The sequence below is a fragment of the Anomaloglossus baeobatrachus genome, chromosome 6 (assembly GCF_048569485.1).
Source record: "Anomaloglossus baeobatrachus isolate aAnoBae1 chromosome 6, aAnoBae1.hap1, whole genome shotgun sequence".
Classification (NCBI taxonomy): domain Eukaryota; kingdom Metazoa; phylum Chordata; class Amphibia; order Anura; family Aromobatidae; genus Anomaloglossus; species Anomaloglossus baeobatrachus.
Genome location: NC_134358.1, coordinates 373,458,490 through 373,483,531, shown reverse-complemented (window position 1 = coordinate 373,483,531; position 25,042 = coordinate 373,458,490). Strand labels below are relative to the sequence as shown.

At 49.3% G+C, this 25,042-nt stretch overlaps 1 protein-coding gene across 1 annotated transcript in view; it reads left to right on the top strand.

Moving 5' to 3' along the window:
* PKD1L1 (polycystin 1 like 1, transient receptor potential channel interacting) overlaps nucleotides 1-25,042 on the top strand; it is an 884,746-nt gene that overhangs the window by 852,641 nt on the left and 7,063 nt on the right. The window contains exon 63 of the mRNA XM_075316120.1: nucleotides 14,215-14,394. Within this exon, the coding sequence (XP_075172235.1) occupies nucleotides 14,215-14,394 (180 nt within the window). The remainder of the gene's footprint in view (nucleotides 1-14,214; nucleotides 14,395-25,042) is intronic.

Genomic DNA, 25,042 nt, shown 5'->3' with positions numbered 1-25,042 from the left:
TGTCCGCAGCTGCCCACACTGCAGTGACAGCAGCCGCGGGGATGACAAGCGCTGCCGTCAGGTGGTTAGTGAAGTTCCTTACCTGCGGTGATGAAGTCCTGCCCTCCCGACGTCAGCACTGTCACTGTCTTCCATGGCCGCCGCTTGTCACATCTCCTCTCGCTGCCGACCCGAGACTGTGACAAGCGGTGACGTCACAGGCACCCGCGATACTTTGTTGTGAAGGCGGCGGTCATTGAACTCTGTGACAGCTCTGCTATCAGGAGTGCAGCGATCACCGCAGGTAATGTACCTCGCTATCCTCCTGACAGCAGCACTTGTCATGCCCTGCAGTGACCTGGGCTGACCTATTAATGTTAGCTCAGGTCACTGCATTGCTCTCCCAGCCAGTATGGAACATTTTGTTCTTCATTGACTGGGACATTGACTATGGTATGGATCGTCATGGGACCCCCTTGGATTACACCAAACCTGGATTTGTTTTTCTTTCTAATAAATTGGTGAAAGAGGGAATGTTTTGGGGAGTGTTTTTTCAAATAAATATGTGTTTGTCGTCTATTTTTTTTTATTACTGACTGGGTTGGTGATGTCAGGTATCTGATAGACGCCTGACATTATGAACCCCAGGGCTTGATGCCAGGTGACATTACACATCTGGTATTAACCCCATATATTACCCCGTTTTCCACCGCACCAGGGCAACGGGATGAGCTGGATCGAAGCACCAGGATCGGCGCATCTAATGGATGCGCCACTTCTGGGGTGGCTGCGGCCTGCTATTTTTAGACTGGGGAGAGTCCAATAATCATGAACCTCCCTAGTCTGAGAATATCAGACCCCAGCTGTCCGCTTTACCTTGGCTGGTGATCCAATTTTGGGGGGACGCCCACGTGTTGTTTTTTTTTTAAATTGTTTATTTAAGTTAAAATAACAGCGTGGGGTGCCCTCAGTTTTAGATTACCAGCCAAGGTGAAGCTGCCAGCTGTGGTCTGCAGGCTGCAGCCATCTGCTTTACCCTAGCTGGCTATCAAAAATAGGGGGAACTCCACGTCATTTTTTTTTTTAATTTATTTATTTTTTGGTTAAATACAAGGCTAAGCACCCCTTAGTGCCACATAAAAGGCACCAAAGGGTGCAAAATTACAAAATGCAGGAGAGTGGGACATTATGTGTCTTTCTGCCATTATAATGACAGAAAAGACTGATATGAAGTGCACAAGCACAAGAAAATCAACAGAGGGCTCTACGCTGTGAAAAGCAGTAGAAAATGGCACTGGAGTGAACATGTGACCGCCTCATGTAGGTTGAAGCTATGGATCCTGGGTAAATTTATGTATTTTCCCTCCTTCAGTTTTTTTGCAGTACGCAAAAAAATGGAAGGCACACGGATGACAAACGGATGACATACGGACCGTATACGGAATGGAAACGGATGCCACATGGATGCATCCGTGAAAAAAACTGACCTTTTTTTGCGAACCGCAAAAACGGATCGGTCGTGAGAATGTAGCTTTATTCTGATCTGCTGTTTATAAACAGCAGGCAGAAATAAGTGAATAGCGCCCGGCAGCATCAGAAAATCTCCGGGGTTTCAGGGGGTAGCTGAGACCCTGGAGATCATGATTCAGACCATTTTTTCCGGTCCACGCTCACGTGATCACCGGTATACACCGTATACCAATGATCACGTTACAGTAAATGACAGTGCCGGCAAAAAATTATTTATCTCCCATCTGGCATGAACAAGCATGTCAGATGGGAGATAAATAATTTTTTACCGGCACTGTCATTTACTGTAACGTGATCATTGGTATACGGTGTATACCGGTGATCACGTTACAGTAAATGACAGTGCCGGTAAAAAATTATTTATCTCCCATCTGGCATGAACAAGCATGTCAGATGGGAGATAAATAATTTTTTACCGGCACTGTCATTTACTGTAACGTGATCATTGGTACACGGTGTATACCGGTGATCACGTTACAGTAAATGACAGTGCCGGTAAAAAATTATTTATCTCCCATCTGGCATGAACAAGCATGTCAGATGGGAGATAAATCTCCTCCTCGGTCCCCTCCGGTCCCCCGGTGTCGCCAAAGTGCCCCACCAACCCCTCTCCCGGAAATCCAAGATGGCCGCGCGCACAGCAGCGCGCCGGCCGCATTCACCCTACTCTTCTGATTTCTGTCGCATGTGCATGACACATGCGACAGAAAATTCCTCCCCAGGCCCTGCCAGGTAACCCCCTATAACCCCACCGGTGTTCCCCGGTGTCCCATGGTACCTGTGCAACGTTGATCCCCCGCGGCCCCCTCCATCACAATAGACGCTGCTGCATGCACAGAGCAGCTGTCAGCTCAGCTTCCTGTGTTCAGACACAGTGAGTGGCGGTAACCATGCATCTGTAAGCTACTGCAATGCCCTGCTCATGAGTTAAGGAACATAGTTGATCAGGAGAGCTATACTACATTTCCAAATGGAGGTATTTGATTTTATAGTTGCCCTGCTAAACGACTACCAAACATGAGAGTCCGTTATACGCCACAAGAAAACATGTCTAAATGGCGAGCTCTGTTTAGTATTCATTCAGCTGGATAACTGGACTTAAAGGGGTATTCCATCTCCAAGATCCTATCCCCAATATATAGTAGGTGGAATAGCAATAATATCAGCAAATACCAATATTTGGAAATGTAGAATAGTTCTCCTGATTATTCATGCCCTTACCTCATAAGCTGGGCATTGCAGCTTTGGTGGCAACAGTTACGACATGGGCTCTGCTGCTGTGGACCCGGGGAGAGTGGGTGCAGATTCATTGCACCCACACTCCTCACATGGATGGTCTTCGCTCCTAGAAAATGGTACTGACAGTTTGTGATGTCGGGGATCTGATAAACGCCATGACATCACAAACTGCTGGGCTTGATGTCAGGTGACCTTACAGCTAGTATCAACCCCATTTATTACCCCGTTTGCCACTGCACTAGGGCACGGGATGAGCTGGAGTGAAGCGCCAGGATTGGCGCATCTAGTGGATACGCCACTTCTGGGGCGCCTGCGGCCTGCTATTTTTAGGCTGTGAAGGGCCAATAACTATGGACCCTCCCACCCTGAGAATACCAGACCACAGCTGTGTGCTTTACCTTGGCTGGTGTTCCAATTTGGGGGGGACCCTACTTTTTCTTTGTAATTATTATTATTTATAAAATCATTATAAAAAAAAAGAGCCTGAGGTGACCTCCACATTGGATCACCAACCACGGTAAAACTGCCAGCTGCGGTTTTCAGGCTACAGCCGTCTGTTTTACCCTAGCTGGCTATTGAAAATGAGGGGACTCCACGTCATTTTTTTTTTTAAACTATTTTTTTTAAATAAAAAAAATGAATGGGCTTCCCTGTATTTTGATTGCCAGCCAAGGTAACGCCAGGCAGATGGGGGTGACAACCCTTAGCTGTCTTCTTTATCTGCGCTGAGAATCAAAAATACCGGGGAGCGCTACGTCATTTTTTTAATGATTTATTTTTACAGTACTGTGATGTCAGGCAATCAAAATATAGGGAAGCCCATTTTTTTTTTTACTTATTTAGATAAATAATTAAAAAACAAAATATATGGGCTCCCACTGCATTTTTTGTATTGCTAGCTAAGGGTAATCCAAGTAGCTACTGGCTAACCCCCCCTGCTTGGTGTTCCCTTCACTGGCAATGGAAAATCCACGGAAGCATTTTTTATTTTTTTTGCCAAAAATTCAAAAAAAAATTACGTGAGCTTCGCCATATTTTTGTATGCTAGCCAGGTACAGCAGGCAGGTACGGCTGCCTGCAACCCCCAGCTGCCTATTTATACCCGGCTGGGAATTAAAAATATAGGGAAGCCCTTTTTTTAATTATTTCATGAATTTCATGAAATAATTAAAAAAAAAAATGACGTGGGCTTCGCCCCATTTTTGTGTCCAGCCAGGTACAACTAGGCAGCTGGGGATTGGTATCAGCAGCACAGGTTAGCCCGAGCTTTCTGGGCCCCTCTGCTGCGAATTGCAGTCCGCAGCCGCCCCAGAAAATGGCGCTTTCATAGAAGCGCCATCATCTGGCGCTGTATCCAACTCTTCCAACAGCCCTGGAGCTTTGTTTGCCAGGTGGCTTGCTGGGTAATAATGAGTTAATACTAGCTTTGTTTTACTAGCTAGTATTAAGCCAGAGATTCTTAATGTCAGGCAAGTTTGACCCGGCCATTAAGGATCTCCAATAAAGGGTTAAAAAAAAAAAAGACACCACACAGAGAAAAAATACTTTAATAGAAATAAATACACAGACACAATTAGAGACTCCATGTTTATTACTCCCTCTCACCCCTCCACGATCCATGGTCTTCTGACTTCTTTCTCCTTCAACCCATGCAGCTCTGCTACATCAGACAGCACAGCATGGGAGGAAGAACGCTGCTGCTCCCATGCAGTCTATTCACTCAGTGAGTGAGCAGAAACTGTGTGCTGTAAGCGGTGACGTCACCGCTGACAGGCGGGTTACCATAGCAATGGTGCTCCGATCAAGTGATTCCCGGTACCACTATTTACCAGCTGTGACAGCTAGTCCCTGCATGTGGGCTGACTCTGTAAAGAGCGCCCACATGCAGGAACGGAGAGTCAACCATGTGCCAGAGCATTTCTCCGGTACACAGCGATGCACAAATGAGCACCACGTACCGGAGAGATGCACTGACAGGACCTAGCAATGACGTTTAGCCATGTGACCAGTCTGTAGCCAATGAGATAATAGACACGTGACTGGTCACATGGCTATTTTGACGTCACGGAAGGTCCTATCATCAGTGCTTGTTACCGGGAGGACGCAGCGATTATCGGAAGGAAAAGCGGCGGGAGACAGAGTGCAGGACGCATCGCGGGGACCTGTAAGTGTTATGGCAATGTTTATTAACTGTATGTGTACATGTATAATGTGTTTTTATGTGTTTGTGTTTGCCTCTCATTGTTTTCAATGGGGTTTGAGTGGTTTGTCGAATGGTTCATCGAACAATCGTCGAACGGAGCCTGCGTTCGGCGAACTGAATCGAACCGAACTCGAACGTTAGGGGGGTGGCTCATCTCTACTCCTGAGTACAGGGATACTCCATATTTGGTGGAAAAATACTGTTCAGATGCATGACAGAACTTGGAAGGAAAGGAGTGCCATTTGACTTTTGGAATGCAAAATGGTCTAGAATCGATAATGGACGCCAATGTCACACTTGCAGAGGCCATTATGTGCATAAACAGTAGAAATCCCACCATAAGTTACCCCATTTTGGAAACTAAACTCCTCAAGGAATTTATCTAGATGTGTGGTGAGCACTTTGAACCCCCAGGTGCTTCACAGAATTTTAAAACGTTCAGCTGTGAAAATAAAAAAAATCATATTTTTCCCACAACATTGTCGTTTTAGCCTCCAAATTTAACATTTTCACAACAGGAAACAGGAGAACAGAATAACATGAGAAAATATACTATACATTGTGTTGTACAATTTCTCCTGAGTACGCCAATATCCCATATGTTATGGAAAACCACTGTTTGGGTGCACGGCGGAGCTCGGTAGGAAAGGAGTGCCATTTGACTTTAAGGGCGGTGTCACACACTACGATATATCGAGCGATATGTCGTTGGGGTCACGGATTTTGTGATGCTGTGAAGATGTAATTTACCCTCTCACTGTATATGCTATGATACTATGTCATGATATGTATATTTCCCTGGTTGTATTAGTTGTAATTCATGTATTTTCTTGGGGGAGCTACTGGTTTCAATGTGTCTCTCTCATACAATTGTAGTCTTGGCATCTAATGTGATTATGTAAATAGCCTGTCCTCTTCTTTCCAGAGTTGTGTATCTAATCTGTAATTGCATTGGCCAGTGAAGGAATAGTCATTGTTCTTTACAGCAGGGGATCCCTTCATCTACTGTGGCTGGCAGACATATTGGAGCCCTGTGATGGACCAAACCATTGATGATAGGATGTGTGACCCCTACCCCCTGAACAAACATGGTGGGCTGGTCAAGCAGCACAGACAATGCATTTCCCTTTTTGTAACTTCAGAGTGAGCTGAAACTTGAAGAGAGCAGGAGCCCCAGCCTGGGTGGCTGTGGACACGGACGGAGCTAGGCCTGTGTGGCGGCCCGTGGGATTGTGTGGAACTCTTTGGACTACTGTAAGGACGATTGCTTTGTTATCCGGTCCGAGGATTGTCGGGAAGGGCCCCCGAATCTGTTTTATGTGGACTAATCGTGTGCTGTTCCTGTATTCCTGTTAGTAAACCTGTTGGATCATCCTCGGCCTGTTGTCTCTCTTTGCTCTGATGTACAACCTGGGTGGCTGTGGACACGGACGGAGCTAGGCCTGTGTGGCGGCCCGTGGGATTGTGTGGAACTCTTTGGACTACTGTAAGGACGATTGCTTTGTTATCCGGTCCGAGGATTGTCGGGAAGGGCCCCCGAATCTGTTTTATGTGGACTAATCGTGTGCTGTTCCTGTATTCCTGTTAGTAAACCTGTTGGATCATCCTCGGCCTGTTGTTTCTCTTTGCTCTGATGTACACCCCGTCACAAACTGGTGGCAGCAGTGGGCTCAGAGCAGAAGGAATGGAGGACAATGGCTCAACATCAGGAACCAGCACTGCAGAGTACAAGACCTGGACTTTGGGGAGCCTGCAATCAAAGGCCCGTGAAGTAGGAGTTCGTTTCAAAGGACTCTCCAAGGAGCAGCTGATTGAGGCGCTAGAAGGAGTCTGTTCGCAAAATGACGTGGAGGAAGGATCCTCACAGCAAACGGAAGAAAGACGGCAGCCGGAGGTGAATACCCAAAAAAGTCAATGGGTTGTGTGGTACAAGGAGGAGATGGCACTGCTTGGAGATGAGGCCACCATAGAAGATAAGAGGGAGGCCATGCGTGGAGCTAAAGAGAAGGAGCGCAGGATGGAGGAGATGGCACTGCTGGATAAGGAGCTCGCTGTGGAAGCCGCGAGAGGTTCCAGACAGACTGTAACCCCAGCACCCATCATGAGGGAACTTCCCAGGGTGTCCCGCAAAGACTTTAAGCCGTTTAATGAGGCTGCAGGCGACATTGAGGGCTTCTTCCAGGACTTTGAGCATCAGTGTCGATTAATGGAAGTCCCGGACAGGGAGCGTGTCCGGCATCTGGTTGGGCTCCTAGAGGGGGGAGCTGCTGAAGCCTATAGAGCTATGGACCCTCGGTGGAACTGTGAGTATGCGGATATTAAACAGACTATTCTAGAACATTATGCTGTGACCCCAGACACTTACAGGACTCAGTTCCGTGCTTTAGCCTGTGATGGGGAAGTGTCTTTTAAGATATATGCTCATAGACTCAAACAAATATGTAATCGCTGGCTGGAGGCAGAGGAGGCCTTATCTTGGGAGACCTTCCTGCAGGTCATCCTAAAAGAACAATTCTTTGCCCAGTGCCCCACTGAGATCCGGGAATGGGTGCGTGAGAGAAAACCAGCGACAGTGGAGGAAGCTGCTGCTCTCGCTGATGAGGCTCTCACCATCAAGCCTCAGTGGAGGGTTCTGTTGGAGGATGGAGAGACGCCTAACAGCTCCACAACACCGGATGCCCCCAGTTATTCTGTCCCCATTGTTCCCCGTTCCTCTAAGCCACCACATGTTGATACCCGTGTTAATGTGCCTCCAGTTGCTTCTACTGCACTTTCTGGAATACGCCGGGGAGAGGAAGTAACAGAGCGCAGGTGTTATGTTTGTAGGCATCCCGGGCATTTGCAGGCCTCATGCCCAGCCAGGCCATGGAGGAATCATCCTCAAACCCCTACAGCACCTTCAGGTGGGAGCCGGCCTCCAAGTTCCCCTACTCCTTACCCAAGAGGACGCCTTGGATGGAGGGAGACCCAGCTCAGATGCTATCAATGTGGACAGCCAGGGCATCGGCAAGTCTCCTGCCCAGCTGTTCAAATGAGGACTGATCCTGCACCCAATCGGATTGTTAATTATTTACAGCCCAGTGCTATGGAGGAAGATGTGGCACCGTTATGTGAGGACTGGCCTAGTGACTCAGCCCCCCATGTTGCACCACCAGGAGTTTACGGGGTGCGACCCGCAGTTATGACGACTTCTGCTCATCGAGGTAAGCACTTGCAGGAGGTTGTGCTGGATGGACAGAGACTTGTTGGATTTTGTGACTCGGGTGCTTTCCTCACACTGGCTGATCCCCGAGTGGTTCAGCCTGAGGCAATCCATAGAGGACCTGGGATTGTTATTGAACTGGCTGGTGGACAATGGAGGACTATTCCCACAGCCACTGTGGATCTGAACTTTGGTTTTGGGGTCAGGCGATGTGTGGTTGGGGTGATGGGTGGTCTGCCTGCAGCTGTTCTCCTGGGCAATGATGTGGGAGAGCTACAATGCCAATTCGTGGCTGCATGAAGCCACATGTAAGTAACGCTCTGCCTGTGTGTACTTAACCAGTGACCTGTAGAGGTCCCTAGTACGTACACAAGTTGGGAGGGGGAGGGATTGTGAAGATGTAATTTACCCTCTCACTGTATATGCTGTGATACTATGTCATGATATGTATATTTCCCTGGTTGTATTAGTTGTAATTCATGTATTTTCTTGGGGGAGCTACTGGTCTCAATGTGTCTCTCTCATACAATTGTAGTCTTGGCATCTAATGTGATTATGTAAATAGCCTGTCCTCTTCTTTCCAGAGTTGTGTATCTAATCTGTAATTGCATTGGCCAGTGAAGGAATAGTCATTGTTCTTTACAGCAGGGGATCCCTTCATCTACTGTGGCTGGCAGACATATTGGAGCCCTGTGATGGACCAAACCATTGATGATAGGATGTGTGACCCCTACCCCCTGAACAAACATGGTGGGCTGGTCAAGCAGCACAGACAATGCATTTCCCTTTTTGTAACTTCAGAGTGAGCTGAAACTTGAAGAGAGCAGGAGCCCCAGCCTGGGTGGCTGTGGACACGGACGGAGCTAGGCCTGTGTGGCGGCCCGTGGGATTGTGTGGAACTCTTTGGACTACTGTAAGGACGATTGCTTTGTTATCCGGTCCGAGGATTGTCGGGAAGGGCCCCCGAATCTGTTTTATGTGGACTAATCATGTGCTGTTCCTGTATTCCTGTTAGTAAACCTGTTGGATCATCCTCGGCCTGTTGTCTCTCTTTGCTCTGATGTACAGCCTGGGTGGCTGTGGACACAGATGGAGCTAGGCCTGTGTGGCGGCCCGTGGGATTGTGTGGAACTCTTTGGACTACTGTAAGGACGATTGCTTTGTTATCCGGTCCGAGGATTGTCGGGAAGGGCCCCCGAATCTGTTTTATGTGGACTAATCGTGTGCTGTTCCTGTATTCCTGTTAGTAAACCTGTTGGATCATCCTCGGCCTGTTGTCTCTCTTTGCTCTGATGTACACCCCGTCACAATGCACATCCGGCATTGTTAGACATATTGCAGCGTGTGACAGCTATGAACGACTGTGAATGAGCAAAAATACTCACCTTATCGTTGCTCGTTGACATGTCGTTCATTTTCAAAATGTCGGTCTTCCTTCTGTGCTCCGGTTGTTCATCGTTCCCGAGGCAGCACACATCGCTCCGTGGGACACCACGGGAATGTTGAACACAGCTTACTTGCGTCCCGCCGGCAATGCGGAAGGAAGGAGGTGGGCGGGATGTTACATCCCGTTCATCTCCGCCCCTCCTCTTCTACTGGCCGACCGCTGTGTGACGTTGCTGTGATGCCGAACGTCCCTCCCCTTTCAGGAAGAGGATGTTCGCCGCCCACAGTGATGTCGACCGGGAGGTAAGTGCGTGTGACAGGGGGTTAACGACTTTGTGCGCCACGGGCAACTAATTGCTCGTGCGATCGCATGATAGATCGTACCGTGTGACAACGCCCTAAGGGGTACTTCACACACAGCGAGATCGCTACTGAGATCGCTGCTGAGTCACATTTTTTGTGACCTCATTAGCGATCTCGCTGTGTGTGACACTGAGCAGCGATCTGGCCCCTGCTGTGAGATTGCTGCTCGTTACACACAGTGCTGGTTCATTTTTTTATTGTTGCTCTCCCGCTGATAAGCACACATCGCTGTGTGTGACAGCGAGAGAGCAACAATCCTGAATGTGAAGGGAGCAGGAGCCGGCGTCTGACAGCCTGCGGTAAGCTGTAACCAAGGTAAACATCGGGTAACCAAGGTGGTTACCCGATATTTACCTTCGTTACCAGCCTCCGCAGCTCTCACGCTGCCAGTGCCGGCTCCTGCTCCCTGCACATGCTAAGTTAAGCGATGTGAGCTGGTAACTAAGGTAAACATCGGGTAACCATACCCGATGTTTACCTTAGTTACCAGTGTCCGCAGCTTCCAGACGCAGTCTCCGTGCAAGCGCAGCGTCGCTTGCACGTCGCTGCTGGCTGGGGGCTGGTCACTGGTCGCTGGTGTGATCTGCCTGTTTGACAGCTCACCAGCGACCATGTAGCGATGCAGCAGCGATCCTGACCAGGTCAGATCGCTAGTCGGATCGCTGCTGCATCGCTAAAGTGTGAAGGTACCCTAAGAAAGCAAAATTGGTTGAAATCGATAGCGGACACCATGTTGCATTTACAGACGTGGTGATGTGCCTAAACAGTGGAAACTAGACCCCTCACTAAACCTATTTAGATGTGTATTGAGTACTTTGAACCCCCCCTTCACAAAATGTTTTACATTGCACCTTGAAAATAAAAAATAATCATATTTTTCCCACAAAATTGTTGTTTTAGTCCCAAATTTACCATTTTCACAAATGTAATAGTAAACAAGTATAATATAATTTATTGTGCATATTCTACTGAGTATCCCTGTACTCCATATGTGGTGGGAAAACTACTGTTTCGGCGCATGTCAGGGCTCATAAGGGAAGGAGCGCTGTTTGAGTTTTGGAATGCAAAATTGTCTGGAATCAAGTGATGTGCCTAAATAGTGGAAATCCCTCACAAGTGATCCCATTTTGGGAACAAGACCGATCAAGGAACATAGCTAGATGTGTGGTGTGCACTTTGACCTCCAGGGGCTTCACAGAATTTTATAATGTTTAGCCATGAAAATAAAAAATCATATTTTTCCCACAAAAATGTTATGGTAGCCTCCAAATTATGCATTTTCACAAAGGTAACAGGAGAAAATGCACCATAAAGGTTGTTGTCAAATTTCTCCAATCCCCCAAATGTGGTGGAAGACTACTGTTAGAGCACACGGAAGGGCTCAGAAAGGAAGGAGCGTCATTTTGGCTGGAATAGAGTACGTACACTATGTCACATTTAAAAAGCCTCTGACATGCCAAAACAGCAGAAACCGCCACATTTGTCCCCATTTTTGAAACAGCACTTCTCAATGAATTCATATAGGGGATTAGTGAACATTTTTAACCCTCACACGAGTCATAGAATTGTATAACATTGGGCTGAGAAAATTAAAATTATCATTCCTTTCTACTATAATGTTGTTTTGGCTGTAAATGTTTAATTTTCAAAGGGGTAATGGGAGAAAATGAATGATACCATTTGTTACGCAGAGTGCAAAGCTCAGACTGGAAGTGACATTATAGTGCAGATTTTGCTGTTATGGTTTATGGGTGCTATGTTTCATTGGCAGAGCCCCTGAGGTGCCAGAACAGCAGAAACCCACAAAAGTGACCTCATTTTACAAACTACACCTCTCAATGAATTTATCTAGGGTATACTGTGGTTATATTGACACCACAGATGTCACTGAATTTTATACCAAAGTGTGGTGAAGAAAAACGAATTACATTTTTACCACAAGAACACTGTGAGCATACTAACATGCTACTGAATGCGCAGCGGCGCACACATGTATCAATCTTCATGGTGGCTGGCGGAGGATGGATGCGCTCTGCGCATGATCCGGAGTATCCTGGACTTCCAGGTGTAAGCTTCCCATCTTCAGTGAGGTACAGTGCGCATGACGGAAGTGCTGAGGACTCCGGATCATGCGCAGAGCGCATCCATTCTCCGCCGGCCGCAATGAACACTGAGGTATGTGCGGCATCGCTGCCCATTCATTAGCATGTTATTACTCCCACAGTGGCGTGCTACCATTCTAATGGGGCCGACTACCTAAGGGAATAAACTGGGACTAGTCCCCACGCTCATTAGCATATAAGAAACGATCATAAGAAATACTTTTTCTAAAGATCTCTTTATGCCAGTGTATACAGGGACAGTTAGGCAGGAATCACTAATATGCACCCAGAACTGCTCGTGGGTCTGGGTGCATATTGCACCTGACAGGTTCCCTTTAATTCCTGTGAAGTACCTAAAGGTGCATGTTTGTTTGTGCAGTTTAAGGGGTGCAGTTTTTAAAATGGTGCCACTTTGGCGTATTTTCTATCATATGGGCTCCTCAAAGTCACTTCAAATGTGATGTGGTCCCTAAAAAACTATGTTGAAAAACTGAGAATTTGCTGTTAAAATTTGAATCCTTCTTATTTGCTAACAAAACCAATTGTTTTAAAAATGGTGCTGATGTAACGGAGACATGTGGTAAATGTTCTTTATTACCTAATGTGTGTGACATAACTCTCTGGTTTAAGGGCATAATAATTAAGTTTAAGAATTGCGATATTTTCAAAATTTTCACCAAATTTGTGATATTTTTACAAAAAATAATGTCTTGAATTTACCACTATCATGAAGCGCAATATGTCACAAAAAACAATCTCAGAATCACCGGGATCCTTTTAAACGTTCCAGAGTTATTACGTCATAAATTAACACGGGTCAGAATTGTAAAATTTGGCCTGGGCATTACGGTGAAAACAGGCTGGGTAGTGAAGGGGTTAAAGTATGTTTACCTGACATTTTTCATACAACAATATACCTGGATTTGTGGAAGGATATTTTGGGACACTCCCCTATCTTTTACCTTTTGGGATTTTCTTTGGTGCGTGACTTTGTGGGGTCTTTTTTATCTATTCCCCCTCTGGCTGCTTTCCTCCCTTTTATTCAAATATTGTCCTGTGGCCAACACTATTATCCCTATGGCACAGTGCTATGTTCACATTGTAGTTCAATCATTCAATCAAACGGTGCCGGAGTCAGCGCGTGTCTATACCGCAATCTCCAACTGGTGACTGGTCATATTCAAAGACACAGTGTCTTCAATAAAATGGCATTGGAGTTTGTGAAATGTGCACGCGCTGACTGTGGCATCAGTTTATTGAAAATTTCAACTACAACATGAACTTAGCTCTGCGCACATGCTGGCCATCCTTTTTTCAGACAGTATTATATTATTGGTTATGCTTGATAAGGGTCTGGTTGTCCATATCAGTGCTCAGCTTCCACTTTACCTCCACAGCTTCAATGTTGAAAACTGCACTCTGCTTGTTATAGCCAGCCAGAATGATTTTACTGGGAGGCAAGTCTCATAAATTAGGCCCCAGTTACTTCTGCAGTTGCTATAGGCAACCAAAACGGTCTTAGTGGGAGGCAAGTCTCATAAATAAGGCCCCACTTACTTCTGCAGTTGCTCACCTTTTTTTTTTTTACAAAAAATAAATAAAAAAATAGGCCCTTTGGCCAATCAAATGGTTTGATCCCAGCTTTGCCAATTAAACAGTTCTATCTCCCGCCTCGGACAGAAGAACACATTCAGTACTATGTAGTGAATATATATAAAGTTTTTATTTTTTAGTGTTCACTGATCAACTACTTTGTAATGGCAAAAGGGAATTTTTGTCATGAAATTTTTATTTTCTACTATTTCTAAAACCGTTTTTTCCTTGTTACTTAATAGCACTGTGTTTGGGGAGGTTAAGCAGCCACAATTGATGCCAGCACTGGCTGTGGCCTTTGCAGCAGAGTAATACACAGCTGACACCTCAGCTTCTCAGCCTGCGCCATCACCCAGGCCATACAACTACTGCAGCTTGCTCTTAGTGCTTGGCTTTGACATTGTATAAATTCAGTGATTTTTGCCTTAGGGTAAAGAAATGCAAGAAATAACATTTACACTAAAATATATAACAAATTTACCATTTATCATTATCTAGTAAATAATTTGCAATACCAAATCTTTCTTTTTTTCTATAATTCAATTAGTTTCAACAGTTATTATGCAATAATAATCAGAATGATGTTGCGTCTAGATTAATTTCTTTTTCTGCTACAGAATTACTATTTTGATGAATTTGAAGACCTCATAGATGAGCTTATGTTTCGACTTAATGCTATATCAAACAGCCTCCATCACTCCCTTCCAGCAAAGTCTCAGTGTTACACAGAAGAAGAAGGAGACATGAATTATCTTAACTCCAGCTCTGACTTTTCATTTAAGCAAACAATGACAGAGGTAAACTATAATTAAGTGGTCAGTCTACTCTTTATATGTAATACAATATACGGAATCAAGGTGTCATTAAATTAGATATACAGTGAGTGAAATAAATATTGAACACATCATCAATTTCTAAGTAAATATATTTCTAAAGCTACTATTGTCATGAAATTCTCACTAGATGTTGGCACTTGTAAAATATATCTTTGTACCATGTTAGCCAGCAGAGATAAAAAAAAATTGTTTAAAAGAACTGAGAGTCCTCAGTAGAGTTGAGCGCGGTTCGTGGTTCGAGGTTCTCCAGTTCTAAGCTCGAGTGATTTTTGGGGCTGTTCGAGATCGAACTAGAACTCGAGCTTTTTGCAAAAGCTCGATAGTTCTAGATACGTTCGAGAACGGTTCTAGCAGCAAAAAGCAGGGCTTTTTACAGCTACAGTGTGCAGGAGCCATCGCTGGCAGCCTGCCACAAGCTGGTAACCAAGATAAACATCGGGTATCCAAGCAAAGCGCTTTGGTTAGTAACCCGATGTTTATCTTAGTTACGTGCAGGAAGCCCACACTTCCCGCTCAGCTCACTCCGCCCCCTCCTGCCCGCAGCATGTACACATATACACACACACACGTACACATACATACACACACACACACACATAACCCCGCCCCCCGCCCCCCGCTCGGCTTACCTGCGGTGATGAAGTCCCGCCATCCCGACCTCAGCGCTGTCACTGTCCTCTATGGCCGCCGCTTGTCACATCACCTCTCGCTTCCGACCCGAGACGTCACGGACCTCTCGCGATACTTGATGTGAAGGCGCCGGTCATTGACCTCAGTGACAGGGGCTGTCGGCAGTGCTGGAGATCAGCGCAGGTAATGTACCTCGCTGACAGCAGCACTTGTCATCCCCTGCAGTGACCTGGGCTGACCCATTGATGTTAGCTCAGGTCACTGCATTGCTCTCCCAGTCAATGGGGAACATCCTGCTCTTCATTGACTGGGACAGTGTGGATCGTCATGGCAACCCCTTGGATTACACCAGACCTGGATTTGTTTTTCATTCTAATAAATTGGTTAAAGAGGGAATGTTTTGGGGAGTGTTTTTTCAAATAAAAATGTGTTTGTCGTCTATTTTTTTTTATTACTGACTGGGTTGGTGATGTCGGGTATCTGATAGACGCCTGACCTCACCAACCCCAGGGCTTGATGCCAGGTGACATTACACATCTGGTATTAACCCCATATATTACCCCGTTTGCCACCGCACCAGGGCGCGGGATGAGCTGGGGCGAAGCACCAGGATTGGCGCATCTAATGGATGCGCCACTTCTGGGGCGGCTGCAGCCTGCTATTTTTAGGCTGGGGAGAGTCCAATAACCATGGACCTCCCTAGTCTGAGAATATCAGGCCCCAGCTGTCTGCTTTACCTTGGCTGGTAATCCAATTTTGGGGGACCCCTACGTGTTTTTTTTTTAATTATTTATTTAATTTAAAATAACAGCGTGGGGTGCCCTCAGTTTTGGATTACCAGACAAGGTGAGGTTGCCAGCTGTGGTCTGCAGGCTGCAGCCGTCTGCTTTACCCTAGCTGGCTACAAAACTAGGGGGAACCCTACGTCATTTTTTTTTTCATTTTTTTGGCTAAATACAAAGCTAAGCACCCCTTAGTGCCACATGAAAGGCACCAAAGGGTGCTCCACTTTTTTCTCCACTTTTTTCTCCACTTGAGAAAAAGTGGAGAAAAAGTGGAGAAACAGTGGAGAAACAGTGGAGAAACAGTGGAGAAAAAAAATGGAGAAACAGTGGAGAAAAAGTGGAGAATAAATGGAGAAAAAGTGGAGAAAAAGATGGAGAAAAAAATGGAGAAAAAAATGGAGAAAAAAATGGAGAAAAAGTGGAGAAACAGTGGAGAAAAAGTGGAGAATAAATGGAGAAAAAGTGGAGCATTTTTTTCTCCACTTTTTCTCCACTTTTTCTCCACTTTTTCTCCACTTTTTCTCCACCTTTTCTCCACCTTTTCTCCACCTTTTCTCCACTTTTTCTCCACTTTTTCTCCATTTTTTTCTCCACTTTTTCTCCACTTTTTCTACACTTTTTCTCCACTTTTTCTCCACTTTTTCTCCGTTCTTTTTCTATGGTCGGTCTACCCATTAGCTCTGCCATGCATACTGTAGCTCTACACCTACTGCACATGTTACTTTATGATTGACATCTCTTTCGTACCAAAGCTGTCTAAGCCTACTCTGACCCCATATTTGTCATTACTATATTGTCCTTGTACTGTATTATGACATTTGTATCATGTGTTTCATTTCTTGCTGTGTTGCAATTTTTTTGCTGCATCCCAATTGTACCTCTACATTGTTCGAGTTTATGTTATTGTTCTCTCACTCTTATGTGATACTGATTATTGTCATTTTTCATGATTACATGCAGATAAGTCCAATCTGACGAAGGCTCAGGCCGAAACGTCATTTGTAACTTGTTTTGGACAAAAAGAAGGATTTTTGTGTACTCACCGTAAAATCTCTTTCTCTGAGTCTTCATTGGGGGACACAGGACCATGGGTTATGCTGCTGTCACTAGGAGGCTGACACTAAGTAAACAGAAAAAGTTAGCTCCTCCCCAGCAGTATAACCCCTGAGCCGGAGGCGGGCTCAATCAGTTTAGTGCACAAGCAGTAGGAGGAGAACCAAACAATCCTGAATAAAACAAGGTAAGAAACTATGACGATCCTTCGTGTGACCAGTGACCTGGGAATACAGGCACTGGGGCAACAGGCATGTCCTATATAACAAAAAACACAAGCAGGGTGGGTGCTGTGTCCCCCAATGAAGACTCAGAGAAAGAGATTTTACGGTGAGTACACAAAAATCCTTCTTTCTCTATCGTTTCATTGGGGGACACAGGACCATGGGACGTCCAAAAGCAGTCCCTGGGTGGGAAGAAAAACCATCACCGGAGATAGGAAGGAAGCCACTTCCCCCTTGCTGGGCTTGACCCAGACCTACAAGCGCCTAATGTTGTTACAGGTGTGCCAATGCCACCCGCAAACCCTACGCCAAGACTGGCCTCTGCCGAAGCTCGGGTGTGAACTTGGTAGAAAAAAGTCAAGGTATGCCAGCTAGAGCGGCCCTGGTCAAACGACGACTGGAGTTCAATCGTTCGAGGGTGCCCCTTGCCCGGTAGACCGCGGCGGAAGTCCGTCCTTCATGCGATAGTCTGCACATATGGAGGAAAGGATCCATGTGAAATTCTGGCCCCTGGCGCCAGCACACGCTTCTTGGGCAAGGGTGGAAGGATGGATTGACGGTCGGTGAGACCGAAAAATGGTGTCCGGCAGGCACGAAAAACTGAGGGCTCGCACCAGCCCTGGAACGAACTATGCCCCTTTTAGGCCGAGAGAGGAGCCTAGAACCGAAAAAAACGAAAACCAAAGTCCTCTGCTGGAAGGAAACAGCGAGGTGTCTTGGACAGAAACGAAAGGTTCTGGATGTAGCCCCCCCTTGTCCTGCTGGTGGAGCCGGAAAAGTGGGGAAAAAACGACAAGAGGGCTGTCCGCCCTGATGTCGTCTGTAACAACCCGATGGCCACGAGGAGCCCACCTATCAAAAAACAGGTGGGAGCAGAGAAAAAAGGGGAACCTTGATCGAACCCATCACTGGATTCAGGTCCCACATCTCTAGTGAACGCTGAAATAAATCTTCGAGGAAACTTGATTCCCGGCCCTCTTCAATGCCTGCCATCATCTTGCCCACAGTCCTGACGAGCCAGCATCCGGGATCCACTGATGAGGCCATGTAACTTGGGACTTCTGAGCCCTGGTAGAATAGAGGGGCCCCGACACTGAAGAATTTTGCGGTCTGGAAGGGGCCACGGGGAATTTGCGAGGAGATGAGTAAATGATGTGAAACTATGCTCGCCTGGGTCACTCCCGATCTATCGCTTGCCTTGGTCCATCTTGAGAACCCTCGAGATCATAGGAAGCCGCGGGCAGATACACGAGAGCCTGAACAGGCTACACGACCGGACTAGGGCGTCGACATCTAGTCCAGAGCAGGTGCATACTCTAAGCACCCTTGACAGATCTGGATCGGAAGGCCAAAAATGGTCCACGACCGGAGGTCTTCCTTCGCCAGAGATCTGGCTGGTGATTTCCGCGTTGGAGCCCTTTACCTACGCGAGGTCCATCCTACCGTGGACATCGGCCGTCTAAACGTCCACGCTAGGGATGTGCTGCCGAGATTAGCGAGCGAAGGGACCCGTCCCAGAGCAAGATCTTCTAGGCCTCTTCCCTTGCCATGACACTCTCTGCAACTTCCTGGTGGATGATGTAACCACCGCTGCGGCATGGTCCGGCTGGAACCTGGCTGGGTCACCGCGACCTAGAGAAGAAACTGTAACTGTGCTAGCCAGCTGCCTCTGAAGTCCGGAATGTTGAAGGAGAGACGACTCTCTAGGAGTGTCCCTCGGGACCCCGCCGAGGAATGGTGGGATAGCAAACCCTAGCACGGGGGGCTGGTGACGGTTGATAATAAGCTCCAGAGGAGGACAGGGAGCTTCCCAGGGATGGTTGCGAAGACTGGTCCGCTAGGAGGGGATTGGCGGGTCACCCGCGAAGACGGAACCTTCCTGTCTCCGTTCCTCAGTGCGCTCCGTTGGAGAGTCCGGGATGAAATCTGGTATGTGCACCGTCGCTATCACCACCACAGGCTGTGAAGTAGCCAAAAAACCGAAGGGAAGAAACGGGCGCAGGAGGCAAAAGGCACGCGGGACTCTGTGCCAGGAGGGAAAAAACTACTCCTGCGTGAGGAGTAGCCACCCTTGAACGGCTCGAATACTGTGCCTGAGGGATGATGGACCGGACCGGGTCCGGGAGGGCTCCTTCCGGTAGCCCAGCTACCCTAGTAGCAAGGAAGGGGTAGCTTCCTAGAGGGTGATGATGGTCTGAGCCTCAAGGCAATGGTTCTTGAAGGGAGACTCTGGGCCACCCGGTCGTTTCTGGGCAGAGAAAGCCTAGCAGCTCTGCAGGGTAGGATACGTAGGGACAGTGATCCCTGTAAGCGTTTTTAGAAAGGCTGGAACGGACCGCAGCCCTGCAAGGCGGAGATGGTTGTTGTAGGGATAAAGGCTTCCAGACGGTTAGCGTGAGGGAACGAACCTGGTGCATCAGGGCCGATGCCGGGAAGGGGATATACCCTTCTCTTACGTAGCCTAGGGGGGAGAGTAGCCTACCCTGACGTAGTCTAGGGATAAACGCGACCTATCTCCGAAAGGGCGTTCCCGAAAGTCGGAAAAAAAGTCAGCGACTTCCTAGATATCGAATCTGCGTTCCTGATCCCGAGTCAGAGGTCTCGATGGTGGGAACACTGATGCTAGAGGTTCAGGCCGAGTAGCGGGCAGACATCAGGTTTGTGAAAAGAGGGTACTCACTCAAGAGGATACCCAGCCCTGGGTCGGCATAGGTGGGACGTGGACCGCTGCGTATGGTGTCCGGGAAGTCCCTGCGGAGCGGCACGATAGTGACGAGAAGCCCCGAGGAACCCAGGCGGGTCGCATAAAGGGTAGCGTGTCGCTTCCTTTCGGAGCCCCCTTCGAGAAGGGGCAAGACAAATAAACAGACTTACCACTGGGAAAAAACACGTCCGGGGATTATCCATGATCACGCAGTGGCCCCCACCTTGTTCCCTGGAAAGAGGCATGCCCCCATTCTCCAGAGCCCTTTGGGGGGGATGAAATGACAATAACACGACTTACCGCTGGTAAACGCCGTGTCTGGTTGCCGTCTGTGATCATTAGCGACTCCAGTATAGTGTGCCCCTTCTCTCCGAAATCGCCTTGGAGAAGGGAAAAAAGACAATGACAAGACTTACTGCTGGTCAACTCCGTGTCTGGTAGTTGTCTGTGAGCTCGCGGTAACTCGGCGAGCTTTGGATGTCCTCTGAGCACATAAGGGTCTGCTTCAAATGTCTTAAGGGAGACCTGCATGCACGGAGAGAAGAGGGCTGTGCGTAGCCTTACGGCTTGACTCACCATTTGTAGCAGGCTATTCGTCATGCGCCAAGACATCCGGGTCCTGCTCGGAATCCAGCGGAGGTGGAAGCCTGGGCCATCACCCCAGAGCCGGAAGACTGCCAGAGGAAGGACAGTCTGGACCTGGGGGATAAGTGGAAACTGGGGGGCCACAAGGACGAGACCTGGCGGGTCCGCTTCCAGCATAGGAGAAAAGGTCCCTGGTACGGGACTCCCCTCCCCGAGGGGATTGCGCCAGTCCTATATATGGTATGACCGAGCATCGGCCGGAGACGCGGCGCATGCGCACGAACCCGAGGGACGTAGCGAGGGGAGTTGTGGCCTGAGACAGGGCGTTACAAGCCGGCAGGGGTCAACAGCAAACTGACATCTTCTTGAAACTGACTCACAAAAAAGGGGACCGAGTCTTGGGCTTACCGGCCCAAAATCACTAAAAAGTCGAGCTGGAAACGCTATGTACTAAAAAACGTGATAGAAAAAACAAGTGCCCGCATAAGCAATGTAGGAGTCAATGTATGAAAGATCGTGCACGTATCTATAATAAAAAATGGACCCATATAAAAAAATATACACTACCAAAAGAGTGTGCTTTGTTTTTCCCCGAAAAAGGTTGCTGCAGCCTCAGCAATCGGCAGATCCGGGAGTCTGCCATAATCTTTGTTGTTTTTTTTTTTTGTTTTTTTTTTGTCTTTTAAATAAAATGAACGCTGAGGGAGCGGGAAAAAATATCCCCCACCCCCCTGATGATGCTTGGGGCAGAGCGGAGGGCGGAGAAGAGGAGGCCGGCGGCCAATAGCGCTGCGCAGGAGGCGGGCCTGGGACGCCGAGGACCAGGCCGAAGCCGGGGGCTAAATTTTTACGTGAGGCGGCGGCGTCGCGGCCTAGGACGCCGAGGACCCGGCTGAAGCCGGGGGCTAAGGTATGACGCCGCCGCGCGGCCAGAGGCAGCGCCGGCTGATCCGGCCGCGAGGCGGTGGCGGCGCAGCCTGGGACGCCGAGTACCAGGCCGCAGCCGGGGGCTAAATTTGGACGCTGCCTCGCGGCAGAGGCAGCGCCGGCGGACCCGGCCGCGAGGCGGCGGCGGCGCGGCCCTAGGACGCCGAGGACCCGGCTGAAGCGGGGGGCTAAGGAGTGACGCCGCCGTGCGGCCAGAGGCAGCGCCGGCTGATCCGGCCACGAGGCGGTGGCGGCGCGGCCTAGGACGCCGAGGACCCGGCCGAAGCCGGGGGGAAATTCTGACGCTGCCGCGCTGGCGCGGGCAGAGGCAGCGCCGGCGGATCCGGCAGCAAGGCGGCGGCGTCGCAGCCTGGGACGCCGAGTACCAGGCCGCAGCCGGGGGCTAAATTTGGACGCTGCCTCGCGGCAGAGGCAGCGCCGGCGGACCAGGCCGCGAGGCGGCGGCGTCGCGGCCTAGGACGCCGAGGACCCGGCTGAAGCCGGGGGCTAAGGTATGACGCTGCCGCGCGGGCAGAGGCAGCGCCGGCGGATCCGGCCGCGAGGCGGCGGCGGCGCAGCCTGGGACGCCGAGTACCAGGCCGCAGCCGGGGGCTAAATTTGGACGCTGCCTCGCGGCAGAGGCAGCGCCGGCGGACCCGGCCGCGAGGCGGCGGCGGCGCGGCCCTAGGACGCCGAGGACCCGGCTGAAGCGGGGGGCTAAGGAGTGACGCCGCCGTGCGGCCAGAGGCAGCGCCGGCTGATCCGGCCATGAGGCGGTGGCGGCGCGGCCTAGGACGCCGAGGACCCGGCCGAAGCCGGGGGGAAATTCTGACGCTGCCGCGCTGGCGCGGGCAGAGGCAGCGCCGGCGGATCCGGCAGCAAGGCGGCGGCGTCGCAGCCTGGGACGCCGAGTACCAGGCCGCAGCCGGGGGCTAAATTTGGACGCTGCCTCGCGGCAGAGGCAGCGCCGGCGGACCAGGCCGCGAGGCGGCGGCGTCGCGGCCTAGGACGCCGAGGACCCGGCTGAAGCCGGGGGCTAAGGTATGACGCTGCCGCGCGGGCAGAGGCAGCGCCGGCGGATCCGGCCGCGAGGCGGCGGCGGCGCGGCCTAGGACGCCGAGGACCCGGCCGAAGCCGGGGGGTAAATTATGACGCTGCCGCACGGCAGGGGCAGCGCCGGCGTACCTGGCCGCGAGGCGGCGGCGGCGCGGCCTGGGACCCCACGGACCCGGCCGAGGCCGGGGGCTAAATTTGAGGCTGCCGCGCCGCAGCAGCGATCCGAAACTGCCCGGCCTAGGAGTCTTCAGGGAGCTCCGCGGATGTTGCGGGGGTGCCCGGCGACTAGGCCCAGACCGGGGCCTAAATTTTTGCAGCCGCCCGAGGGGGAGAAGGTAGGAGAGGGTGTCCTACCTGATCCTCGGCGCGCTGTAGAGTGCAGGCTGAGACTCTGCACATACTCCTGTGTTCACCGCTCGCAGAAGGGATGGCTGCGGGCACCAGGGAGCCGGCTGAAGAAGGCAGGGAGGTGGACCTGGTGGGGATAGAAACCCCTAAAAAACGTAGCAGCGCTGCGGGCCCCATCCAGATCGTGACGCGCTGTGGTCCAGTCCCTATTTGCCGAGCCCCTTGCGCCCTTTGGGGTGATACCGCAGAGCGGATAGGGGTGCCCAGGAAGATTCTGCCCCGCATGAACACACCAGGGAATGGTACCGCGGGAATGGACGGGGGCGAGGGCCCAAAGACTCAAACCTCTGCGACCCTAGGGAGTGGTACCCACCGGGCTGCGAGAGCTGAGGAAGAGAAGTACGATACCTGCAGAAACAGAAAAGTACCACAGATGAGAGCGACGAGCGTCGCCGAGAAAAAATGAAAAAAATACGCAAAAAATCAAGTGGCTGAAGGGGGCCCAGTCGGCCCACATCAGCCTCCTACGACACTAAGCAAAAAACTGATTGAGCCCGCCTCCGGCTCAGGGGTTATACTGCTGGGGAGGAGCTAACTTTTTCTGTTTACTTAGTGTCAGCCTCCTAGTGACAGCAGCATAACCCATGGTCCTGTGTCCCCCAATGAAACGATAGAGAAACATATATGCTTATGAAAAAAAATTTTTCTTAATACGGACCAATAAAGAGTGATTTTGCATTACTATCCATTGTGACTTACTGACTTAGTCTGGGAGATATAGAGTGCCGAGGTTACTCACTAATTTTATCTATTATTACCTCTGAGCAACTATATACCAGTGAGCAGAGCTTCCTCTACAGTAGTTCTCCTGATTAGGCATGCCCTTACCTCATGAGCAGGGCATTGCAGCTTTGGTAGCAACCATTACGACATGGACTCCGCTGCTGTGGACCCGGGGAGAGTGAGTGCAGATTCATTGCACCCACACTCCTCACATGAAGGGTCCGCACTCCTAGAAAATGGGGGATACGTTCCCTGAGTGTCTCCCCCCCATATTCTAGACGGTCCAGAGTCGTCGTGGGACCCCTTTATTTTTTTTCTTACAATAAATTGGTAAAAGAGGAAATGTTTTGGGGACTGTTTTTTCAAATAAATTTCTTTTGTCGATTTTTTGTTTTTGTTAGTACTGACAGTTTATGATGTTGGGTATCTAATAGACGCCATGACATCACAAACTGCTAGGCTTGATCTCAGGTGACTTTACAGCTAGTATCAACCCGATTTATTACCCCGTTTGCCACTGCACCAGGGCACGGGATGAGCTGGGGTGAAGCGCCAGGATTGGCGCATCTAGTGGATGCGCCACGTCTGGGGTGCCTGCGGCCTGCTATTTTTAGGCTGTGAAGGCCCAATAACTATGGACCTTCCCACCCTGAGAATACCAGACCACAGCTGTCCGCTTTACCTTGGCTGGTGATCCAATTTGGGGGGGACCCTACTTTTGTGTAATTATTAATATTTATAAAATAATTATAAAAAAGAGCCTGAGGGGACCTCCACATTGGATCCCCAACCACGGTAAAGCTGCCAGCTGTGGTTTTCAGGCTACAGCCGTCTGCTTTACCCTAGCTGGCTATCAAAAATGGGGGGACCCAACGTCATTTTTTTTTTTAACTATTTTTTAAATAGAAAAAATTAATGGGCTTCCCTGTATTTTGATTGCCAACCAAGGTAACGGCAGGCAGATGGGGGTGGCAACCCATAGCTGTCTGCTTTATCTGCGCTGAGAATCAAAAATACCGCGGAGCGCTACGTCATTTTTTTAAAGATTTATTTTTACAGCACTGTGATGTCCAGCAATCAAAATACAGGGAAGCCCATTTTATTTTTAGTTATTTAAATAAATAATTAAAAAAAATATATATGGGCTCCCGCTGCATTTTTTGTATTGCTAGCTAAGGGTAATCCAAGCAGCTACTGGCTGCTAACCCCCACTGCTTGGTGTTACCTTCACTGGCAATGGAAAATCCAGGGAAGCATTTTTTATTTTTTTTGCCAAAAAGCTACAAAAAAAGGACGTGAGCTTCGCCATATTTTTGTATGCTAGCCAGGTATAGCAGGCAGGTGCTGGAAGAGTTGGATACAGCGCCAGAAGATGGCGCTTCTATGAAAATGCCATTTTCTGAGGCGGCTGCAGACTGCAATTCGCAGCAGTGGGGCCCAGAAAGCTCAGGCCAACCTGTGGTGCGGATTCCAATCCCCAGCTGCCTAGTTGTACCTGGCTGGACACAAAAATG